The sequence below is a fragment of the Populus nigra genome, chromosome 6 (genome assembly GCF_951802175.1).
Source record: "Populus nigra chromosome 6, ddPopNigr1.1, whole genome shotgun sequence".
Classification (NCBI taxonomy): domain Eukaryota; kingdom Viridiplantae; phylum Streptophyta; class Magnoliopsida; order Malpighiales; family Salicaceae; genus Populus; species Populus nigra.
The window spans coordinates 9,948,325-9,971,823 of NC_084857.1; the positions used below are offsets into that span (position 1 = coordinate 9,948,325).

Genomic DNA, 23,499 nt, shown 5'->3' on the forward strand with positions numbered 1-23,499 from the left:
TGATATTTGCTGACTGACACCTCTAGAGTAACCATCTAGACAGTCAAGATTCTTTCTCCGACTCGTTTTTCCTTTTTAGATGTCATGAATTTTTATTTTTATTTTTTATCAGAAAGTTTTTTTAAAAAAAAAAACAGAGCACCAGCTTTTCCTGCTCTGCCCTCTTTGGAATTGCATCCCCATTTTTATTGAACACGTGTCACCCCCGGATTTAAAACAACATTAACGTCCTATCATTAAGAAAACAATTCTTCCCCGTTCCTTCTTCTCGCTCGATCTTTCTCCATTTGTTTTTTTTTCAAGCAGCTCGTTCCATTTATGGGATTACTGCAAAAGAAGAAGAAGAAGAAGAAAGCAATGAGATATAAAGCAGGACATGTCTGTATAGATTAGAGGATAGGAGATAAATAGAAGCGGGGGAGAGATGGACGTATCAATTTAGAGATTTAAATTTGAAAAAAAAAATTAATTTTTTTTTATATATATAGGTAAAGAAATGATTATAGTGGGAGGGACAGAGCAATCATCGAAGTGAGAAACTGGATCCTCGCATTGTGGGGTAGATAACAAGACTTGTAAGCTATCGTTAGCTGCCAACGCTAGCGGCAAGTCTCTTGGACGCTCCGCACAGAATTTATATCTGTCATTCAATTTTTTTTATTTTTTTTTTTTGTATTAGCTCTATGGTTGACTGACAATCATTGTTGCTTTGGTAAGCAGGGAATTTAAATTTCTCTCCTTTATTACTCCGTCTGTGTTTGATTGTAGAGTTTATTTTTTAAAATATTTTTGTTTATAAATATATTAAAATAATATTTTTTTTTAATTTTATTTTTAAATTTAGCATGTCAAAATAATTTAAAAATATAAAAAAATCAATTTAAAACAAATAAAAATTAGATTTTTCACTCCCGAATAAATCCTAACTCTCAAACCATGTAGGCTTTTAGCATCTATCTATTACAAAAGTAATTTATGATAGGTTTTTTTCCTTCTGTATTTTACGTACTGGTCCTTCAATTTTTTTCTCTTAATTTAAACTTTTAACACAAAAAATACGTTTGGAAACGTGGTGCAAACGACGTTCTTAAAAAATTTAATTTTTTTTTTGTTAAAATTTAATATGTTTTGTATGTTTTAAATCGTTTTGATGTGCTGATGTCAAAATTAATTTTTTAAAAATAAAAAAAAAAATCATTGACATACATTTCAGCACAAAAAAGTTATTTAAAAATCAATCATAACTACACTATCAAATACTTCCAAATTATATGGATTTGAGCAATGATTGTTTTCCTTGTCCTTAAATGAGGACCTCGAGATGTTGGTGAAATATTTCATTACTTAAGTTGATTTATGATTTTATAAAATAAAATTTATTCTTATTGATTAATAGCAATTAAAGCTATAAAAGTTAAATTAAAGATTTTAATAAATATTGATCCCCTTCAATTTTATGCCCTTTTAGGGGTTAGGTTGCAATATCAAGGAAAATATTTTTGCCTTTTTTTTTATAGTTGTTGTTCCTTTTTAAAATTTTTGATTTGTTTGAATTTATTTTTTTAATTGGCTTAATGTCTTGTTTTAGTCATATAAAAGGTTTGGTGCATAATTGATGCTAAGATTATCAACATATATTTAGATTCCGTCAATTTAGAACAATTAGGGTTTCATGTACCAAATCATATTATGAAACAAATATGAGAGATTGTAGTTGATATGGAGGGTTTCTTTGGCTAGTGCATGTATTGCATTCGTTAAAAAGTGAGGGAGGCTACAAAGTTATAGTAATGCGAACGACCTTTTTCAGCCACCAAACACGACCGTTCACGGTGGATATAGGTATGATGTGTTGTCCTCTTCCCCGTGGAGCAATACATGCAGGGTTTATCACGGTTGTTTGTTGTCAATGATGTTTTCTTTCTCCTGTTTCTTTTTTTTTCTTTCCTCTCCTTGACATTTGCGATGCCTTGTTGAAAGTTCTAAAATGTCCCCTTATTTTATTATCATTTCAGATTTGATCTTTATTCTATAGATTGTTTAATTTTTGTTACGGGTCTTTTAGAAAAATTTAAAAGTTTTTTCAATTTTATTCTCCAATAAAAAAATTGAAAGTTGTCCTTTTATTTTATATTTCAAATTGGTCCTTATTATTTAAATTGCTATTTTTTATCCTGCATCCCTTTGTGAAAATGATTATTTTTTAAGTTCATCATTGAATCATAAAATGTAATTTGTCCTCCCATTTAATTTTATTTGAAATTTGATTCTTGTTCTATTGATTGCTATTTTTCTTTTAGGTCATTTCGTAAGGTTGGATTTTTTTTTCATTTTCATCCTCCAGTATAGGATTCGTTTGAATTTTGACTGTGTATTTTTTTAATGTGGCGATTCAAGTTTTATAACTGGAGTCACGAGTTTGAAAATTCAACCCATGTTAACATTGGTCATTTCTTTGTAGGGTTTGCTTTTTACACCAATTTTTCTTTTCAATTTCATCATTCCATGTTATTTTTTTTAATTGAGCTTTGTGATTTTCTTTTTATTCATTCACCCTAATCCTATCATTTGGATTGTGAGTTTGGCAAATTGACGTGTTTTTTTTTGTCTAAAAAAAATTATTTCATCATTCAACATTTAATTATTTTATAATCGAGTTTCATAGTTTTCCCGATTTGCTTATATTAGGTTTTTCACTTGCATGACCTGGGTCATGGAAAGTGATGACTTGCCTAGTTTGCTAATTTTTTTTGTTTATTTTGTTAATTAATTATTTTTTTATCTCATAATCTACATCAGACTCGTTGAGAATTAGGTTGTTGTTTTTTTTATTTATATTTTTATTGATTTATTTCAATCTCGTAATATTCTTGACATTTTGGTTGGCTAAGTTTTATTTTATTCACTATTCCAGATTGGGTGGGTTTGCTATAATCCTGGCTTCAGCACCATATTCTTTTTAGGAACTGTTCTTTTTGTTAACGTTCTTATGATTTTTTTTATTTAAATCAATTTACTTTCGTTAATTGTTTTTATATTATCTAACTAAATTATAATAGCTTTTTTAACTGAATAGGGTTTATGCCCAAGTTGCAAAATTATTTTTCTTCTTCAAAATAAAGATAAAATATAATTTACTTGATACATAATCTATTTGATAATATAGTTATTTTTCAAAATACTTTTTTAAAAAATATATATTAAAATAATATTTTTTTATTTTTTAAAAATTATTTTTGATATTACCATATTAAATATTAAAAAATATTAATTTATCACAAAAAAATTTAATTTTTTTTTAAAATATTTTTAAAACTTAAAAACAAACAAACATAGTTCTAAATAGAAGAGAGAAAATAGGATCCCTAATATTACTCCAGTCTAGCGGCCTTAATAATACAGGATCCGAAAATACTTGAATACATTAATTTTACAATACAAGACATTGCTGTGGTGACAAAACGAATGGAAGAAACAGGGAGAGAAAATCTGAAATTGAATGCAGCTCAAAATTCAAATAGCACACAAGGCTGGTATCGCCCTGCTGGTCTCTGGACCGCCACAATCCTTTGTAAAGCATTTCACCAACAAAGTCCTTTTCACAGTACATGTATCATGACCACCAATGCAATTTCAGCTTCAAAAAACTCCTTTTTCATCTATTGATATGCAAGAAAACTAATCGGTCATCCTTTTGCTTTTGCTTTCACACCGCTGCTTCAAGCACAGAATGCTAATTGTCAAAATTCAAATTCCATATCAGGATGGGATGGAAATTGGTATGCTTCAAAAGTCTCAGCTCATATAACACCCCTATTCCAGTAAGGTGGAGAGCTGAAAAAAACTAGCTCTTGGATCATAAAAAAGCAGCCAACTCCTCTGTCAGATAAGTCATGAAATGTTGCACAACAGGATCAGGATCGAGACTCTTCAAGATACACAGTTCACCCAGTTCTTGAGTAAATGGATGTGCAACTGGGCAGCACACCTATGAATTTGTACTTGAAATGGAATTTCTGCATGGTAAATTGTCAATTAAATTGAATCTTTCCATGGCTGAAATGATCTCCCAGGCAAGCTTTTCATCTGCTGCAGACCAACTGCAGCAAAAATATACTGCCACTGCTTCTTTTTGAGAATTATCAATTATTCTGTATGGGCAGTTGTCCTTCAAACAGACAGACACATGAAATGACTCCACTTGAAGATGTTCCCCAAGATCTTGGATGTTTACTCCAGAAAAATAATTTGAAAGTTCTTTAAACAATAGCTGGAGACTAGAGCACTTGTTGGAAAGACCAAGCGCATCATCTCTATTTCTAGTCTCTTCCAAGTTGTCAAGTTGTGCAGCACAACAATACGCAAACTGAACGTCATGCTTCTTCTGTCTCAACATGAGCAGTAGATCATCTTGGTGTACAACCCTTGCTTTTTTGCCTTTTTCCATAATCAAGATCCCTTCAGCAACTCTTTCATCATTTACCTGCAGTGGGGCAGTGGGATTTGTGTTTCTTAAAACCTGATCAGAATTGTCTTCTTTACTTCTTTTTAAGAACCTGAAATTAGGATTCAAGCAACTGCGGATAAATGTGTTTGAGGCATGTGCTTTCACATAGATAGTTGAAGGAATGTGCACAGCATCACAATTGGCGGGAAGATAACATGGAATTCTCAGTTCAGTCTGTATTCTTTCTTTAAGAGAAACCATTTTAGGCTTCTCACCATGTACCAATATCACATTCCTAGGCGAGAGAAATTTGGTAAGATCCATGATTCCTTTGCTGTCTGTATGAGGACTGAAAGACAATTGGTGAATCTGGTAATACAACCAAATAGTCAGGACTGCTATAAAAATGAATAGACAAATTAATAGACAAAATCATTTAAGCTCTCCCAAAATCACAAAGGCACAGGTGTTCTCCATGCACACATACAGAGAAGGGGGTGTGGGGGGGGGGTGTTAAAAATTTAGTTTCAGAGAGAGCAAGCAATCTATCCCATTTGAGGTGGGGGAAAAGAAATCTAGTTTTTCAGGGAGAGCAAGCAATCTATCCCACTCGAGGAGAAGATAAAACGCCTCAAATGGGGGGAGCACCCTGCTTTCAGATTCCATATTCAATAAAGCACTAGCATGAGTTGCAAACCATACAGGGTACTGTATACTAAATTTCACATATGATTAATTCTACAGAACTCCAAATAAATAGAAAAGCAATGGGTAGCACCGTGTTCCTGGCATACATTAATTTGCCCAGTTGTCTATAACTGATACGGGCATATAGAACTTGCAACAAAACCATCCTGAGATAAAATTCAAGGCCAGCCAAACTTTTTCTGTACTACTTGTCTATATTCCAAACACAGTTTACATAGATGCGACCCCATAGAACTGTGTAAGATTCTAATCATTACAGCTTGATGATGCAATATGAATGGGTGAAACCAAAACAAGATTAGTTAGTTCTCTTGTTTCAATTAGTTTATGTAAAATAACCACATAAAAACAAAAAACAGCAAAAACTGTGCAAATGGCCAGTGAAAAATATAGAGAAGTGTTCTCTCTTACAGAAGCTGGATAATCTAGGGAGTAAAGAAAGATCAGTCAAGCTTCATCTTTGCAAATAAGACATTTAAACTTCTGGTCATGTGTGTTCAGGACACAACAATCCTAGATCCCCAGGCTCTAACCTCCAGAACAGGATTAATGGCAGTTATGGACCAGTCAAATTATATAGTGCCAAAATTCTCTGAAGCAAAAAGATTATATATTTTTTTTAGCCAACATCTATTAAAATGCAAGGATTCAATAAATGTGTTCAGGCTCAGCTGCACAGGTGACAACATCATCACACCTCAATGAGTCAATGACCTGCACTTTCTATCATCCCTGGTAAGCAAACTCAATTATACTTTTCATGGCAATAGCTGATGAAGAACTCTTTCATAGTCTTAGGTGAATACATATTGTCTTATCAGTTGTGAATAATTCATATCCCAGGAAATTCATGAGATACTACTTATGAAACCAAGGGTGTTTAGCCCATTGGTACTCTCCCAAGGACAGGGAAAGCAACATCTTGAGTTAAAATCCTACTCTTTTTATCAAAAGAATAATAAAATGAGAAAGAAGGTGGAAATGATGGTAAACAAGGGGTGGGAGATCAATATGCACCTGGCATCGCACATCAATCTGGGTGTCCTTGTCCAAATTAATTTTAGTAGGTTTTCCCGACATCAATTTATGTCCTACAGTTCCAGCCACACAATATCTGCAAACAGAGCACAGTAAATTAGGAAAAGATGGTTGTAAATTTATCGTTTATTTAAGGTTTGTACAGAGATGAAATTCACATTTCAGTTAAGAAATACAATATACATTGAACAATCTATGCATGGTCATATCCAGCATTTATTTTATTCAAAGTCTAGAATAGAAAAAGAAATGCAGATATAGAAAAATACACAACCAACATGAAGAAATGTGCAATATCTTACTTGCACATTCTGTGCTCCCCCCAAAAAATGAATAATTTCAGGAGAGTGAAGATGAAATATATGATGAATGGCGACGGAATCCTTTAAATTTAAATTTCCTTCTTTTGAATTTAAAACATTCTTTTTTTGAGGTGATATGTGTCGAATGGTAGGTTAGAATTTATATGCAAGGTCATTATATTTTGTTTTTGGACAAGTATATAAGATGTCATGATTGGGAACTGTGGGTTTCCTGGTTCCTACTGATGAGATATGCGTCATGAATTCTTATATGCTCAATAAAAGGAGAAGGTAACAAAATTAATACCCAGGCAATGTTATAAGATTCATTTCACAAGGAGCCCATTGTTTAAAAACCTCAAGTGAAAATCCACCACTAATCATCCCAGGTGTTGCAAAGAGAACACAAGGTCCAGGAGCATTTATCAGAGAACGATCAAAATTGTGAACTGCAGCATCCAAACATTAAGAGTTAAAAATAGGATTTGCTGGAAAGGAAGCAAAGTTAATGCAATCACATATAATTAATATCAATCATTATACGTTTCATATGAGCAGGAAAATTGCTTCATTCAATATTCAAAATTACTCAGTTCAACATGATACTCTTTAAACCCTAATAAAGAGATGAAATCAATTGATCAAAGAAGGAATCCTTTATAATGAAAAATAAAATATAGTTAGTAGCCAAAAAAATTCCACAAAACACCACGTGGTAAGAAAATACCTGTTTCCACCATCACAGAAGAAAGATAAAAGCTCTGATTAAATTTGAAATATCAAAAAGAAAACTGATCCATAATAGAGGAAAACAGGAAGCAAATCATAACCAGTTGTGTAACAAGAATAGCAAACTGGATTCCACAGGAACTAAAGGCACCTATATTTCTGATACCAAGCACGTGGAATAAACAAATGACTCCACATTTTGGAAGATGCAGTAATTATGACATTGAGTGCCTTACAAACAAGAGATGCCACAAAAGAACCTGATTATCGTGTACACATCATTATCACAGACTGATGGGAATATGAAAAGCTAGAGCTAAAAGCTCCATTTTTTTTTGCAATATCCTTACAAAAAAATAGCCCTACAGGTAGCCTAAAATACCAGCGTGAGGGCAAAATGCTTGAACAAAAGCACCAACAATGTTAGATTTGACTTGAAGACATTCATTGATATGGGAAGCAGAGCAATTAAATTATACAACATCATTCAAGTCTACTAATAATTGATTTAAAAAATTATTTCATGAAGCATCATGTGGTTTATGTCATAAAATGAATCAAACAACTAAGCTAGTAGTGGGCGCCAGGGAAGATCCTCAGATATTGTTCACTTGTTTTTTTCACCAAAATCAGCTTGATTTACTGAAAAACAGAGCGAGAGCAGTAGCAGGAGGTAGAATAATGAAATGATAGCCACATGATATGACATAAATGCCTGCCTCTGTGGGCTTATTACCCAATAAACATTCAAACATATTTTGTTCCATAGTTATCATTTGTTTTTTCCTTTGCAACCAATTGAGATCCCTCTCCTTAAAAGAGGCAACTATATATCAGAATTACTTATTCATTGAGATTAAAAAATTTATCAATCTTATTATGCCAGAAAATTCTATAACTGTAACCCTAAAGACACATGATGATGTTAATGAGCTAACCACTTGAATTACCATGTTTAAAATCAAATGCATTCCGTGTAGCATATGTCTCCTTGACCTTCTGGCTGGTCCAGCTGATAAGTATTTTATAATACAGATTTGCTTGAATGGTCAAACCTGAAATGTAAAACTCGAAATCTGTAGTTTGAATCTGTAAAATCCATGAGTGCAGTGGTGACACACTTGGGAGAACTATTTAAGTTATCAACAGTATCCAAATAAATCTCTAAAAGAATGGGAAGAATTAACAGGAGATTCCAAAATGATTTGCCAAAAGAAATTTCTTTAAAAAAATAATTAATGCATGCACAGTGATAAAAAAAAATTTACAGATGCAATGCTACACCAGACAGAGAAAACATTACGAGAATATTTTCTGCCATTAGGCAAAGTCTGTTTGCAGTTTTCCCAGCTCTAAACAAGGATGGGCAGCCATGTAAACAACCTAGTCTTTTCCAGTAACTGAATTTTCCTTTGTATCTAAAAAGAAAACCTCCGATGATGATGCTCTTGCAATATCAAACCCCAGATAATTGTGATGTCAGATCCATGCATCCCCTAGATAAAGCTTCTCCATTTCAAAGCGTTTTTCCTCTTGGAAAACATCAACATTTTGAGACAATGATCAATGCATTGGCATTATCTTTTCTTTTTATTTGGTTATGCCTAACTTCAACTTGTAAGAGGAAACAAAATTCTATCTTTTGATGATAGACAGTTATGTAAAATGTTCAACAGATCTAACATCAATTATGCAAATGGGCAGTCACTATGGAACAGAAGAAAATAGGACGTCATTTTTTAGTAATTAAGAATACATTATTTGACCAAGTAACATGTTTAACCATGTAACAGGAAGAAATGATAGCTTAATCATACCAGCTGAGAAGTATATAGGAACCTTGAGATTCATACGCTCCCAGTAGTCATCCAACAATATACAGAGTTCCTATTCACAAGTCAATAAGACTGTCAACAAAGGATGCTAAGGCATTCTATAAGACTCGATACTGCAACACCATCAAGGCATATAACACCCAACATCAATGAAGTGTTCACAAAGGATACATCTCTAACTAGTAAAATCACACACAATATGAAAAATATGCTTATCTAGTCAAAGAAAGGAAAAAAACAGTGCATCTCCCCTGCCAAAATTATAATGTCACTAAATTTTATGATGCATCATCTAATATAAGAATAAAAGGACAAGCGTACACTGCAAGAGGTGAGCATTTTGAATCTGAAATATCAAATTCCCTTTGAGAAATGTAGGTGGATCATATACCAAAAAAACAAAACAAAATAAAAGCCCACCTTTCTACCTTTCCCTGCTTCTAAAAATGCAAGGTGCCTCCTTTTTTAGAGTTCATCCCCTTTACAGTGCATATTGTAAGCACTTATATATTACCCCTGTAAGAAATAAGATGTTTTGGTACTACGTAAAACTTCAGAATAGTGGCACCTTTCCTTAAGAAAACAGAAGAACTACAGAATCTATTCACTCTCAATGAGCTATCACTACCATCACCATCGCCACCATCTAAGAGAATTCTCTTATTCAAAATCTTTAAACTAACCGCACCATCAAAAAAAATATGGGAAAAAAAGGCCAATTCAACATAGAGTGTATAACAAATTCATTTCCATCCCCAACATACTAACCCTGCCAAACCCAAATCCCTAATTCAACTACACAAGCACCACCATCTCAATGGTATAAAGTGCAAGAGAATAATCAAATGAAATATATAGGTACAATTCTTATAGACATTTAGGAACCTGCTGCATTTACTTTGTTGTCTACCAACCATATGATATATGTTTTCAATCTGGACAGCACCAAATTGAAGCAATAACTAGTTTGGTTGAATCACAATAGACCAGAAATGCAGCTCAGATGTGTGCAAAACAAGGATGATGCTGTGAAAGTCTACAGTTTTGCTTCCGATTTAGTGAACCAACCAGATTTAATCGGTTGGGATTTTCACAAATCATGAATGGCCACAAAACTGAAAGGAGTCAGACATAATATTATGGCATCATTAAAATGTGTCTATTGTTCCATAACAATTAAAACTTTCACAAAAAATTAAACCATAAACCAATCCAAATTAAGGCAGATTAGATTCAAAGTGAAAAAAAAGGAACAATCTTGCAGCGAATACCTGAGCTCTTCCAAGTGCAAATGTAGGAATAAGCACCTTTCCTCCTCCAGCAACACATTCATGGACCTACATTGATTAATTATCCAAGACACACATCACTATTATTATTGTAGAGAGATAAAAAGAAAGTTTCTAAATTCAAAAACTTGGAAATATAAATAACAATACATGGCATTCCCTCATAGAAGAAAGCAACGATGCTTAATACAGGTCAATAGCGTACAAGAAGCAACAAAACTTGAATTCCTAGATGTATGCATTCTTAAAAAACTATCATTTTACAGTAGAAACAGTGAATTTTAGTAAGTCGTGTACATATGCATTTTAAAAGAAAAGCATCATTCGACAATGAAGAGCCACAAAGAATGACATTGTGGTTCTGTAATCCTACAGCCATTGAGAATTCTTTTCCATGCCAAGGGCCTCTAAAGTGTTCAATAAGTAATTAAAACACTATAAGGTATGATTGTTTTTTCTTCAAGTATCCCATATTTAATAAGGCTAGACCAGGGTGAAAAGAAACAGGAAAAAATGATAGGAAAAAACTTGGATGACACCTATGTTAACATGACATATGACATAAGCTGCATCTGAATCTAACACCATAATTATGATTGTTTGAGACACTGGTCTCTGGTTCAAGACTGCCAACAATACAAGTTAAAACTAACATTAAAATTTGACTAAGATACGCCTATCCTCCAACATAGACAGGAATTGTCTCATTATGTAATCCATGGAGCTGACAAATAACCAGTGTGCCAAATTTATGAATTTATATCCAGTCTTTTGAGAAAGTATCATAAAGCTTTTTGGCAATGAATAAAAGTAAGCAGCAAAAGAAGCTTCCTGCAACTTTAGTTGACTAATTTCCATTGAGATATCAATATAATGCTCATGAAACATGTGACAGGAAAGACACAAATAATGGAGAGAAATGGAAAGAAAAGGCACAGTGACCTAATTCACTGAGATAAGAGAAAAGCATGCATAATACAGAAATGGACAGGTTGTTAAACATACAGCCTTGAGAAATTCCCTTTCTCGAGCATACTTTGAATCCCGGATAGTTGTTGCATATGTAGACCTGTGAGAAGAATTTATCAGGGAAGTAAAAATTAAACTTCAGCAGAAGCAAATCCAATTCTGTAAACAAGGTCTTCAAAAAGTATCAATGCAAGGTGGATTAGTTATGCTACAACATTATAACTGTAGTAGCTTGTCAATTGGAAACAATACCCAAACACTACAATGTTTCGACAAATACATTGGATTTAAGATATTCCATCAAAAGAAAAGGAAAGAAATCACAAATTATAAGAAACCAGTTTCATCCAAATATATCAGAGCTATTTAGAGTGATTGAAAATCCACCAAGATAACATGGACAATTAATTATGTTTTCTTTCTCAGATAACAATGAAAGAGGAAAAACTAGCACTGATAGAAATCAGAATCCTTAGCGGGAGGCCTTAATCTCAAAAACAAAGGTCAACCATCCTAATTGTTGCCAAATGCACTGTGAAGGAAAACAGTGATGATATCTATACTCAAGTTGTAATTTAGAGCACTAATGCATAATAACTATACATTAGCAGTGTTGGCAAGCCAAAAAAGAGTCTTGGGAAGGGTAATCGAAAAGCAATCTCAACCTCCAGCATTTTGCATGATGCACATCATAAATTATGCATATATTTGCAAATCTGGAGTGTTTCCCATGACATAGCAAGCTCTTGGGAGAGGTAATTATGTGTATACTTGCAAATCTGGAGTGTTTCCCATGACAAAGCAGGTTCTTGGGAAAGGTAACATGGAAGAAATCTAACCTTCAGCAAATTAACATGAAGTGACCACTCCTAAGACTCTAATTGTCAATCACCCAATTGAAATTGGCAGTGTGAAACGTCAGTTGTCACCATTGTTCTTTTTGCATACTTCAAAGAATTAAAATTCCTGATGCAAATTACTGATTAATGTGGACTATGAGAAACAATGAATCAATGAATAATGCTAGAATCAATTAACAGAATACTAATGTGTAAACATAAACTTGTTCTATGGCTTCATGTAAAGGTTATATACAAGCAGATTCATATGTATTTAAATATGTACAAACATATTTAAATGTCCATACTCTGTTATAAGGAGGTCTAGTTCAAGTCGATCAATTTGAGCTGCTCCCAGATGTCTATCTGGAGTCATATTATAGTCTCCTGTGTACACCATAGCACTGTCTCCCACCTTTGCATAAAACATTGCAGCTCCAAGAACCTTGAAAGCACAACGAAAGAAGATAAATAAAACTCAAATCATTAAAATGAAACAGACCCCAAAAAACAAAAACAAATTGGAAAAAAAGAGGGAGATTTTATAGTCAGAATTTTAATGCCCTTTGGAAATTTTAGGATGTTAGGGTGCACATGATGTGGTGCAGGTAATGGGTATTTGCCCATATCAGACCTGCATCTAACAAGCATATGAAAGGGAAAAGGTCACAAGTATCCACCAATTCATTATTAGACAATTGTTTGTTCAATTGTTTTTTATGCATAAGCACCACTAAACCTCAAGCTAATTTTATCATAAAATCAAACCTTCTATATGGCTTTATCCAGACCAACTAATCCAGAAGTTTTCCATAAACATATCAAGCATTTAACCTGACAAAAGAAGCAATATGAAGGTGAGTTATAGAACCGATATTCAAATCTTCATCCTAGTGTTGCAAAACGAAGGTGTTTTGAGGCCTATTATATCAGATATTGGAAAAGCATGTACAACACTGATATGATTTCTCTTCTTCTCGTGTTTACTTGCACATGCTCCCTCATCCCTGCTCTATTTTTCTTTGGCCATTTAAGCTCCAGAAAGTTCAGAGAAATACATCTTTCAGCTGGGTCACATCACTTCTTTTACAAAAAAATAACCAAGACTGCTACCATTTTTCTTTCCTACCACTGAAAGATAAGGCATAACCCCAGTTTTTATTCTTATATATGCTTGTGCATTCACAAACTAGGAAAAAAAAAAAAAAGCTTTACATCTTTGGGCTTGAAGCTTGACAAAAATACAATAGCATCCATCAAGATAGCCAGTACAAGAGATTAGCTCAGTGCATTTTGGTTCTGGAACTCTAATTTTTTATTTTTTTTGGAGAATGTTCATAGATTTGTGATCAGAATTCCAGCTTCCTGGAAAGCTCCCGATACTTGCAATAATACCAGTTACAAGAAAAATTCTCAAATAAAAGTTATTTTCTAGCATGTCATGCACAGAATCTGAAATGTTTTGTGGTAGCCTAGCAAGGAAATTTATGTTTCAGTTCGGCCAATTAATATCAGCTAAAAATATATAAATGAACATCACAAAAAATATTTAATATGAAACCCTGAACTGCAAATTCTTTTATCAATTCCTTAAACACACGTGCAATTGATTGAGTACTAAACGTCAAAGGGCATGAAACGTGTACTAATTCTATTAGTATATGCAAAAATTGCTGTCAAATGAATACATACTGCTACTACAACTTGAGGTAAAAAAATCTTACATGTCCAGCATAATAGGCACGGATCTGAAGATCATCATCAACCTGCACAGTCTGCTTCAGATCCACTGCTATGACTGCATTAAAGAAAACCAAAAAAAGAAAAAAATGACTTGATCATAAACACCATTTCTATTTATTTTTTATTGCAGTAAATTTCAAAATCAGATAGAATAGGAAGCAGCAGGGTAGAGAGAAAAATATTAGATTTACCTTTTTCCATGCATTGTGAAATATGAAGAGAAGTAAATTGCTCTTCCTCACCCCTTCTATCAACCAACACTTTCCTAAAATCCTCCAACATCAAAGGAGCTAGTGCCTTTGTAGGATACTGCATCAATATATATAAACAACATCATTAATTTATCTTGATTAGCTAATAGATACATAGTTCAGCTAAGCATTTTATCGACCAGATTACCGTCATGTAAATAGGTCCATTATAACCACAAACTTCAGTGAAGTAAGGAAGAGCACCAACATGATCCAGATGACTGCATTCAGCCAAAGAAAATTAACACGAAAAAAAAAGCGATTAGGAGAGGTATTAAGTATGATTTATATACAAGTGAGTGATGATGACGCAGTCGAGGGAATGGTCAAAATCTCTGGATTTAGAGATGAGAGAGAAGTCAGGGTAGCGACGATGATCATCATAGCCCATGTGCATTCCACAATCGAACATTATCCGTTTGCCGTTGATTGTGACTACCACACAGCTTTTCCCAACTTCCTGCCCAGCACCTTCCTTGTTCAAAACAAACAATTATTTATGTAAATATATAAACATAGGTCTTGTAAGGATCTTTTGTTTCAAGAGAAATACCGAGGACGAGGCATTCGATAGCCATGGCTTTTACTCAAACCCTACTATCCCTCTCTTTCCGTTACTGCCTTCTTCGTGCGCTTTTATTTTTCATCCCCCCGCCCCCGGAACCAATTTAAATAAGGAATTCTTCTCCTCTGGACGACGCGTCTTTTTCTTTTTTTTTTTCCTTTTCTTTTCTGGAGCACTGTGTTTTGATGGGTGGCCGAAGGGCTGGAATAAGTGCGTACAAGGGCCAAGACCCGGTACATCAAAAGGCCCGCGGTAACAAGCTTCAACCAAGGAAGCGTTAGAATTCAAATTTTTTTTAATTTTGCTAAATTTTATATATATATTTGATTGTTTTAATGTGCTGATTTTATAATTTTTTTTAAAAAAATATATATTATTTTGATATATTTCAACATTACAAACATTTTAAAAAGTAACTGCAATCATACTCTCAAACAAGTTCTAAAAACCAGAAAAGATGCAGAGAAATGATTAAACAAGGATTTAGTACAATGTTTTTTTAAATGAAAAAAATAGTGTTTTTAGATGGATATAAAAAATAATTTTTGAAAAATATATTATTTAAATATATTTTAAAGTAAAAAAATATTTTAAAAATAATTACCACTGCAAACATGCTACTAGTTTAATACCTTGCTACTTCTATAGACACTTCAAACTTGTCATCTTAAAAGCGGTATATAAAAAATTTGAAAGTCAGAGAGAGACATGTGAAGTGTGAATTTTCCTCACAAAAAAAAAAAAACAACGAGACGATTGAATTTATAACTTCTTACATGTTAGATTTTCTCAGTGGATGATCTGTCGAGGTCCTTCCTCCTTGCATGATGTTTTATTTTCTTAATTTTGTCCCTTCAGATCGTTTAAGATTTTAATTTTTCCATTCTATGAAGCAAATTAATAAAAGCGATGTTACTTGTTTGGATGCTACTTAAATTGTCTTGAAATTCAGCAATGGTGTGAAAGGTGGATGGTATAATTCAGATCAGAAACAATCTGGTGTATATAATCTGTTTCAGTTGATTTTTTCTTTAGTTGTTTTAAATCTTGTTGAAATCCAGACGCAAGCAGAGAGAATACTGGTTAGAGTACGGGAAAGGAGAAAAAAGTGTTTTATTCTGCACGCTAGCATTGATATTTTTCATGACAATTACCTCGACCGAACAACCACACCGTACGTTGTTTATTTTATTACCTGTTTATTTTTTATTTTAAAAATATAAATTTATTTTTTTATTTTTAAATTATTTTGAAATATCGATGTTATAAATAATTTTTAAAAAAATATTATTTTAATATATTTTAAAATAAAAATTATTTAAGAATGTAGATGGGATTGCAGGAGGGTATCCACATTCTCAAAGACAGGTGTAAATACTACTAAGATTAATGAAAAATATAGGATGGCAGCATGCATGAATTAGCCTGTCTGGACAGTGGACACCCTAAGAAAAAACACCTATCTATCTCTCCATCAACAAAATATTTATATAAGCCCAGGTCCCTTTCGTAAATTGGCATTCGTTGGTGGTTTCCAAAAGCCCATGCTTACGGAGTCTGCATAAAAGTCATCATTATTGTAACGACCTAGAAACTCAAACAGTTATTGTGAAGGAAGGTTGCATTTATTTGACTAGCGTGTCCAGAGTGCAGGTAGAGTAAGCAAGATCATTTTCTAATCTGAAAAAATTATATTTTATTTAAAAGCCAGAGTTATTTATTATTTTTTATATTTTAGATACACTGATACAAAAAATAATTTTAAAATTATTATTTTACTATATTTTTAAATTAAAAACACTTTATAAAATAATTATAATACAATGTATAACTTCTCTCAGGATTCATAGCTGCGTTACTTGGTAAATTGTAAAACCAATTACAAAGCCCATCAAATATCAAAATTAGCAAGTGCATCTGCAGCTTTCTTCGCTTAATTTCCTGTTCATCCCGGGAAATAGAAAACCAACATTTCCGAATAGCAATCGCGTTTTTGATTATTATCCTTTTGGGAGAAACCTCATTTCGATCCCTAAACTATATAACCATTATAATTGAGTCCAGAAACAAAACAAAAATCAACCAGATCCCTAGACATTTTTGAACCGAGTCTCCTATCAGTACCCGTTAATATTTTTCCATCTAATGCATCATACATCACATGCAGCAAAAATGCATTGTTTTAAAGAAAATCCGACAAGGAAATTACAAACTTGGAGAAAAAGGAACAAACTCATATCGTCTTAAAGTGTACGGGACTCAGTTGATAATTGTTATTGTCTTGTAACTAAATTGAGAATTGGATAGCTCACCGGGGAGTAATTTGAAGTTCCTTTTCTGTTATTTTTTAACAATGAGCAGAAAAGGGTACGGGTGAGAAGGTCCCACATTAACCTCGGTAGGTATAGAGTCACATTCACGCTGTCTCTACAAAACCAAGCAACAAGTGTCCATGTCTGTTTGTGTGTGTTGTGTAAATACGTGAAACTAGGAGGGTTCTTTTATTTGAGACAGGAAAAATCAAGTGACTAGACGTTGTAGAGGGGAACACGCACGCAACTACCGAGCCTCGATCGCTTTCCAAGCCGTTTTTAAGGTCACGCGATGGACAATCCAAATTTGAATCAGAGTGACGGAGAGGATCTCGGGAGTCCAAAGGCTGCAGCTTTTGCTTCTCTCTTTCATGTTTCTTTAGTTTATCCTGTCGGTTCCAGGAAGAGCGTCGCTAAACAGAATCTGAGTAGCTCCTTTTGGGTTGTGAAAAATATTTTTTCACGAGTGATGATCTAGCTTCGGAGTTGAATCTTGGTTGATAAATCGGGGAATAGGAGCACACCCACTATAATAAAGCGTTGAGCTATTCAAGTTTTTTTTTTTTCAATTTCCAAGTTTTTAACCGGTTTGTCTATGGTGCAGATAAACCCAGACCCCATTTGACTAATCAGTCACCATCGAATCTTAATTGATCATGTCATTTGATACATCGTATCTAGCAATAAAAGGTATGGAACTCTGCTCGTAATGAAAACAAGAACAACTAGAAGAAGAAAGGGTTGTCCTCCAACCCATTAGTCGAGCCAGATCTCAACTTTTACTCAAATATTTAAGTCGATGATTGTCAGGTGTGGGCGTTGTGATTTGACATTAACACATGCAAGTATGACTTAACAGGGTGTGTGCTCTGGCTTTCCTCTATCAATGACAATTAACATTCTCTCGTGTGAATCGTCAGTCTCTCCATGCTATAAAACGGCCCCCCAAGGTGGACTATCCGTGATCTCTTCATGTGCGAACCATGAATCTGTATCTAGTTTGGAAGTGCCATCAACCAGTAAAAAGCAATTCAAACACTTGATCTAGCATCCCCATGTTTGGTACTCTAACTAGGTTTAGGGCACTTGCACAGTACTCTTTGGTGACATGACCCAGCAGCTCTGTTAGTAAATGGGTGTGTATTTTCTGGCCATATTACTATACAGGAAGTCTTATGTGCAAGAGCTGAGAATTTTGCTAAATTCTATGATTTGCTATTGAATTGTCTAGTCGATCGCTTGTCGTGCTCGAGAAATGAGCATGGAAATCAAATTCCAGGCTCTCTTTTTTTTGTTGTAAATGCTGCACAGAGTGAGAATGTTTATATTAATTGGCCCCTTGATAATCTTATGCCCAGACCATGTTCAAGATCTATACATTGGGCATTCCTTAAATTAATATACTCTAAATCACAACTGAGTTCCTACAGAATTTTATTATCTCAGATATTGGATCTTCAAAGCATTATAAAAAATTCTCTATCGTTTTATTATCAGCTGCTAAACTATTCATAGTATTTTGTGAAAATATAAAACTCCTTCGTTTTTAATGGAAAAAAATATATTCCTTGCATGAAATCCATCAACGTGTGGGGGTTGGAGGACTCAATAGAGAATCTAATGAACTTTAAGGATTCGATGGTGAGAAAAATAGTTCGAGAACTCAAGAAAAATCCCTGTTTAACAAGGAGACTTTTTGAGATTTATTCAAGCCTGTTTTAGATCACCGTGAACCCCTCTTTTTTTAGCGTCCCTGTAAAATGCAAGTAGGGATTATGACTGTAAACACCAAGTCACATAAGGTAACTGTAGTAGTTAATGGAGTTTAACAGGTCTTGTCTAGCTAGTTCCGTCTCCAGTGTGATGCATGCTTGGCCTAGACAACTAATTTTCTATCAAAGATTAGCCCAGAAGGGAACGACGTGCAAATTTGGTGAGAGCAATTTCAATTGCCTGAGAGAATGAGAGTCCACGTCACTGGATTAGCATGTCGAAGAAGCAAAGGTAGGGAGCTCTTTCATTTAAGAAATTAAGATTTCTCCTTGGGGTACTTTAATTTCTTCTTATAGATAGTTTGGAGCTAAACCATTAAGTACTTTTTCTCAAGTGCTTCCTGTTTAGTCTTTTTCTCTACCTTGACAAGTATTCTTGCTGGAAACAGAAACTTCCACCAGAAATAGTGCACGGAAATAGGTATATCTCGGATGATGTGAACTAAGAATGGATTCTATAGCGCGATTTTCCCTGAAAGAGCTCCAATAAAATCAATTAACTAGAAAAAAAAAAAAGGACTTTACATCTGCTTGAAGAAACAGAAAACAACAAACATTTCAAGAAAAATTGGATTTATGCCTTTATGGGTTTGCTAGCCACGAAGATAACATGACCTTACGTGTTTCTGTGCTAAATAATTGAAAACCCCGTCAGCTTTATGAAAGCTAGCCTCGTACTCTGCTCCAGTACTGTGTGCGGGATTGTTCGACTAAATGATACATTTATATCTAATTACTTCCGACATTTTTTTATTTTTTTTTTGTTATACTGCTGTTCAGGTTTTGCCAACACTGCGTTTGTCATCCTACTACAGTCTTTTATTTTTGTTTTGAAAAAACTTTAAAATAATATTTTTTTAGTATTTTAATATATTAATGTTGAAAAATTTTAAAAACATTATTTTAATAAATTTTCAAATAAAAATATATATTTTAAAAAATAACTTTTATTGCAGTGAGAAATTGACTAGGTGGTAAGAAAAATAGATGATTTCATTAGAATTTCAACCCAAAGTATTGTTTTTTACTCTTTAAAAAAATGACATATTTGCAATACATGTTAGCAATATATTATATAATTTGACAGTGGATAGAGGAAAAAAATAACTGAGGAGGTGCTTCCCTGTTCATATAAACAGTAAAGCATCGTGAGCTTTATTAATTTTTTGTTTTTTTATATATTTTAAAAGTATTTTTTAAAAAATTTAAATTTACGATTTATCCATGGAAAATCTTAAAATTATTTAGCACGGATGACCATCTTGCCTTGTTATTGTTGTGGTGCATTGATGTTCGTTTCGTGGCCAATGAATCCGCAGCTCGAGTGTTAACTCAGAGAAAAAAAAAAAAGCATGGCGTTTTGCCTGTGGAATTTTTATTTTATGCTTTCCCTGGATTTTTTTTTTCACATTTGATTCATGTTTGATTGTTTAAAAAAATATTTTTTTTATTGCTCGAAAACAAATAAAAAAAACAAAGACCTAATATGATGTTAAGGACTACTTAAAAGTTTTTTTTTCCATAGAAGCAGAGAAGGGATCATGCATGGAGGTAGATAGAAGAAGAGAGAAGAAAAGGGAATAATGGGTTGCTAGAGCCATGTCATACATTATCAACCACCAAACGATCTCTCTTAAAAAAGACTCTGCTGAGATGATTTCAACAATATCAATAAAAAGACACTACCAAAACTTACGTCCTATTTGTTTTTATATTTTAAATTTTTTTAAAAAATTAAAATATTTTGATTTTTTTCTTTGATTCAAAATAATATTTTTTTGTGTTTTCAAAACATTTTGATGTACTGATATCAAGAATAATTTTTAAAAAATTAAAAAAAAATTGATGTATTTTTAAGTAAAAAACACTTTAAAAAATAACCGCAATCACACTCTCAAACACATACTAGAGAAAGCCACACACATTTCTCGAGTACGACATTAAGGAATAATTAAGTTTTTTTTTTTCTTGGGGAAGCAAAGAAGGGATCATGCATGGAGGTTGATGAAAGAATAAAGAGAGGAAGAATAAGAGGTTGTTGGAGCTATGTCATATATTATCAACCATCACATGACTTCTTTTAAAAAAAACCTTGAGATGATTAACAACGTTAAGGAAACACACGATCAAAGCTTAGAAGATGCCATGCACGTTTATTGAGCATGATAGATTTCCTCATATGTTGTCGTGTGAATGACATGTGTAAGTCATTTTTTTGTCCTTGATTCTCTAAAAACTTTTCAATCTTAGTCCCAAATCAATCACATATGTGTCAACCACGAATAATAATAGGGGAGGGAAAATAAAACGTTAAATTACCTAATTGAGTTAACTCATTGTGTTGTGTTTATGTCATTGTGAATTTTATAGTTGAGGTGCACGCAAGCTGATCTAGATATTCACGTTAATAAAAAAAATTGTCATGTTTTGATTCAATTTTTTATTATTTTTTATTCAATAAAAAATGTTATATGATTAAATAAATATATTAAATAGCATGACATGACATGCTATCATATTTATTTATCTATATACATCTCTTAGTATTTTGATTAATTTTTTTTGTTATTAACAATTTTTTTTTATCATTCATTAATATAATTCATATTCCAGGCTTTTAACCGTCTAAAAAAAAAAGCTTGCATGTTCATCTTAAAAAGGATGCCGACATGTTTTGCCCTGCCCACCCAATAAGTAATCTTGAAGGGGTATGATTTACTGTTATCAGTTCGAGTCCTACAAACTTTAGGATCATTAGAGGTTTATATGGTCGTTAACTTCAAGACCTGTAAAATTAGTCGAAATGCTCGCAAGCTGGCCTGGACATCCACGTTAATAAAATAAATTACATTATAAGTATAACAAATAATATATTAAAAACGAACATGAAAAGTGTATAAACAACTGCCAAGTACTTCAAAACCTTGGGGGACGAAGGAACAATATGATGCCAAGTATAGTATCATCTCTCTCTCCTTTTCTTTTTTTATTTATGGAAATTGATGTAAATAATCAGTGTATTTCATAAAATACTAGCTTGTATATCCGTGTCATGAGCAGGGTCTAAGATTTTATAAAATTATTTGATATTATAATTAAATTAAAAATATAATTATTTTAATTTTTTTCACCAAAATATTTTTTTTATTTACGCATCTCTAATTTATTGTAGTCAACATAATATTTTCAATTAGAATTATTGTTTATATATTTTTTAAAAACATTTTATGATTGTTAAAGAAAAATAAAAAATAATCTTAAAATATCATGTTAATATTTTGTATGATTGAAAGCTAGAAAAATAAAAAAATGATAAAATCATGTTTAAAATATATTTAAAAAATTCAACAATAAAAAACAATTTTAATCGAATTTCATGAATAATTTACTATTAATATTATTATTTGAAAAAATTATTAAAATTTAAATAAAAATTTATACTAATATTTGAGAACTTTTAATTCTAACTAAAGACAAAGTGAATTTAATAAATACTATCTGAAGTGTGAGAGTAAAAAAAAAGAGAGCAAATGGCGAAACCAAACACCTGATCCATCACTAGCAAGCCAGACATGCGCCTGACCTTGTTATATATATATATATATATATATATATATCAAGGGACTGTTTGCTTTTTTGTTTTTAGCTTGACCCCATATTTGCTAACGAACTCTAGTTATGATACAAAATTAGTATGAGATATTAAAAAAATGTATTAAGGTACTATATAAAAATTATCCCACACATTTTAAATGTCTATTTATATAAAGTCAATATTGTTGAACTGATCGAACCTTTTACTATATTTAATAATGCATTGTAAGATGTTTTTAAAATATGTTTTTAATTAGAAACACATTAGAATGTTTTTTTTAGTTATTTTTTATATTAATTAATTAAAATAATTGAAAAGGAGTAATTTAATAAAGTTTAAGAAACTCATAAAAAACATTATTTTAATACCATTTTAAAAATAATAAACAATTTTAAAAGCAATTTATTAAGTGCTAATCATTTTCAATTTGAATGCCAAAATCCAGCGGAAAGCCTAGGCAAGCAAGGCAAGGCAAATGCTCAAGCGAGAGCAGAATTTACTAAAACGCGCTGTCGTGCGCATTACGCACCCCATTTCTCTTTGCCTAGATTCCCGTCTCCGGGGAATTAGTGTGCGCAATACGCATCCCGCTTATCACAAAACAAAATCTTCCCAACGTAACGAAACAAAACCAAACGAAGAAAAAAAGAAAGCAAAAAAACTAATTAATAAGTAAAAAACACCCCTCATATTAGTCTCCCAATCATGTATATTTTATTTTCTATATTGAGTCCACATTCTATCAGTTTTATCAACTAAGTCCCTAATCTATACACATCCCACCAATCAAATCCTCGTGTTTAAACAACTGGAGACCACGCTAAACAACACATGCGATAGGCTTATATTCTATAACTGAACCCAGTTTTATAAAGTGTTTAAATAATTTTTTGTGTTAAAATGCATGTTAATGATATTTTTTTATTTTTTAAAAATTATTTTTGACATTAGTACATCAAAACGATTCAAAACATACAAATCATATTAAATTTTAACAAAAACAAAAAAAATTAAATTTTTTAACAATACGGTGACGGTTTTTTAGACCCCAAAGTACCTACTTCTCTATCCCATACAACACGTGCAAGATTACATGTATGATCAA

At 32.6% G+C, this 23,499-nt stretch overlaps 1 protein-coding gene across 3 annotated transcripts; it reads right to left on the reverse strand.

Moving 5' to 3' along the window:
• Positions 1 to 3,343: 3,343 nt before the first annotated feature.
• Positions 3,344 to 14,883, reverse strand: LOC133695935 (cleavage and polyadenylation specificity factor subunit 3-II). 3 transcript variants are annotated; one of them, XM_062117912.1, is made up of 13 exons: positions 14,704 to 14,883; positions 14,444 to 14,621; positions 14,299 to 14,371; positions 14,091 to 14,208; positions 13,881 to 13,954; positions 12,465 to 12,601; positions 11,354 to 11,417; positions 10,331 to 10,396; positions 9,042 to 9,111; positions 8,175 to 8,279; positions 6,803 to 6,944; positions 6,173 to 6,269; positions 3,344 to 4,816 (listed from the first exon to the last, which is right to left on the reverse strand). In XM_062117912.1, exons 1-13 carry the CDS (start codon positions 14,726 to 14,728, stop codon positions 3,989 to 3,991), a joined length of 1,977 nt encoding a protein of 658 aa, XP_061973896.1. In that variant the 5' UTR covers positions 14,729 to 14,883; the 3' UTR covers positions 3,344 to 3,988. The 3 variants fall into 3 exon arrangements, with proteins under 3 accessions (XP_061973896.1, XP_061973898.1, XP_061973897.1); XM_062117914.1 differs by having other exon boundaries at positions 14,444 to 14,610; positions 14,704 to 14,878; XM_062117913.1 differs by having other exon boundaries at positions 14,444 to 14,625; positions 14,704 to 14,878.
• Positions 14,884 to 23,499: the final 8,616 nt, after the last annotated feature.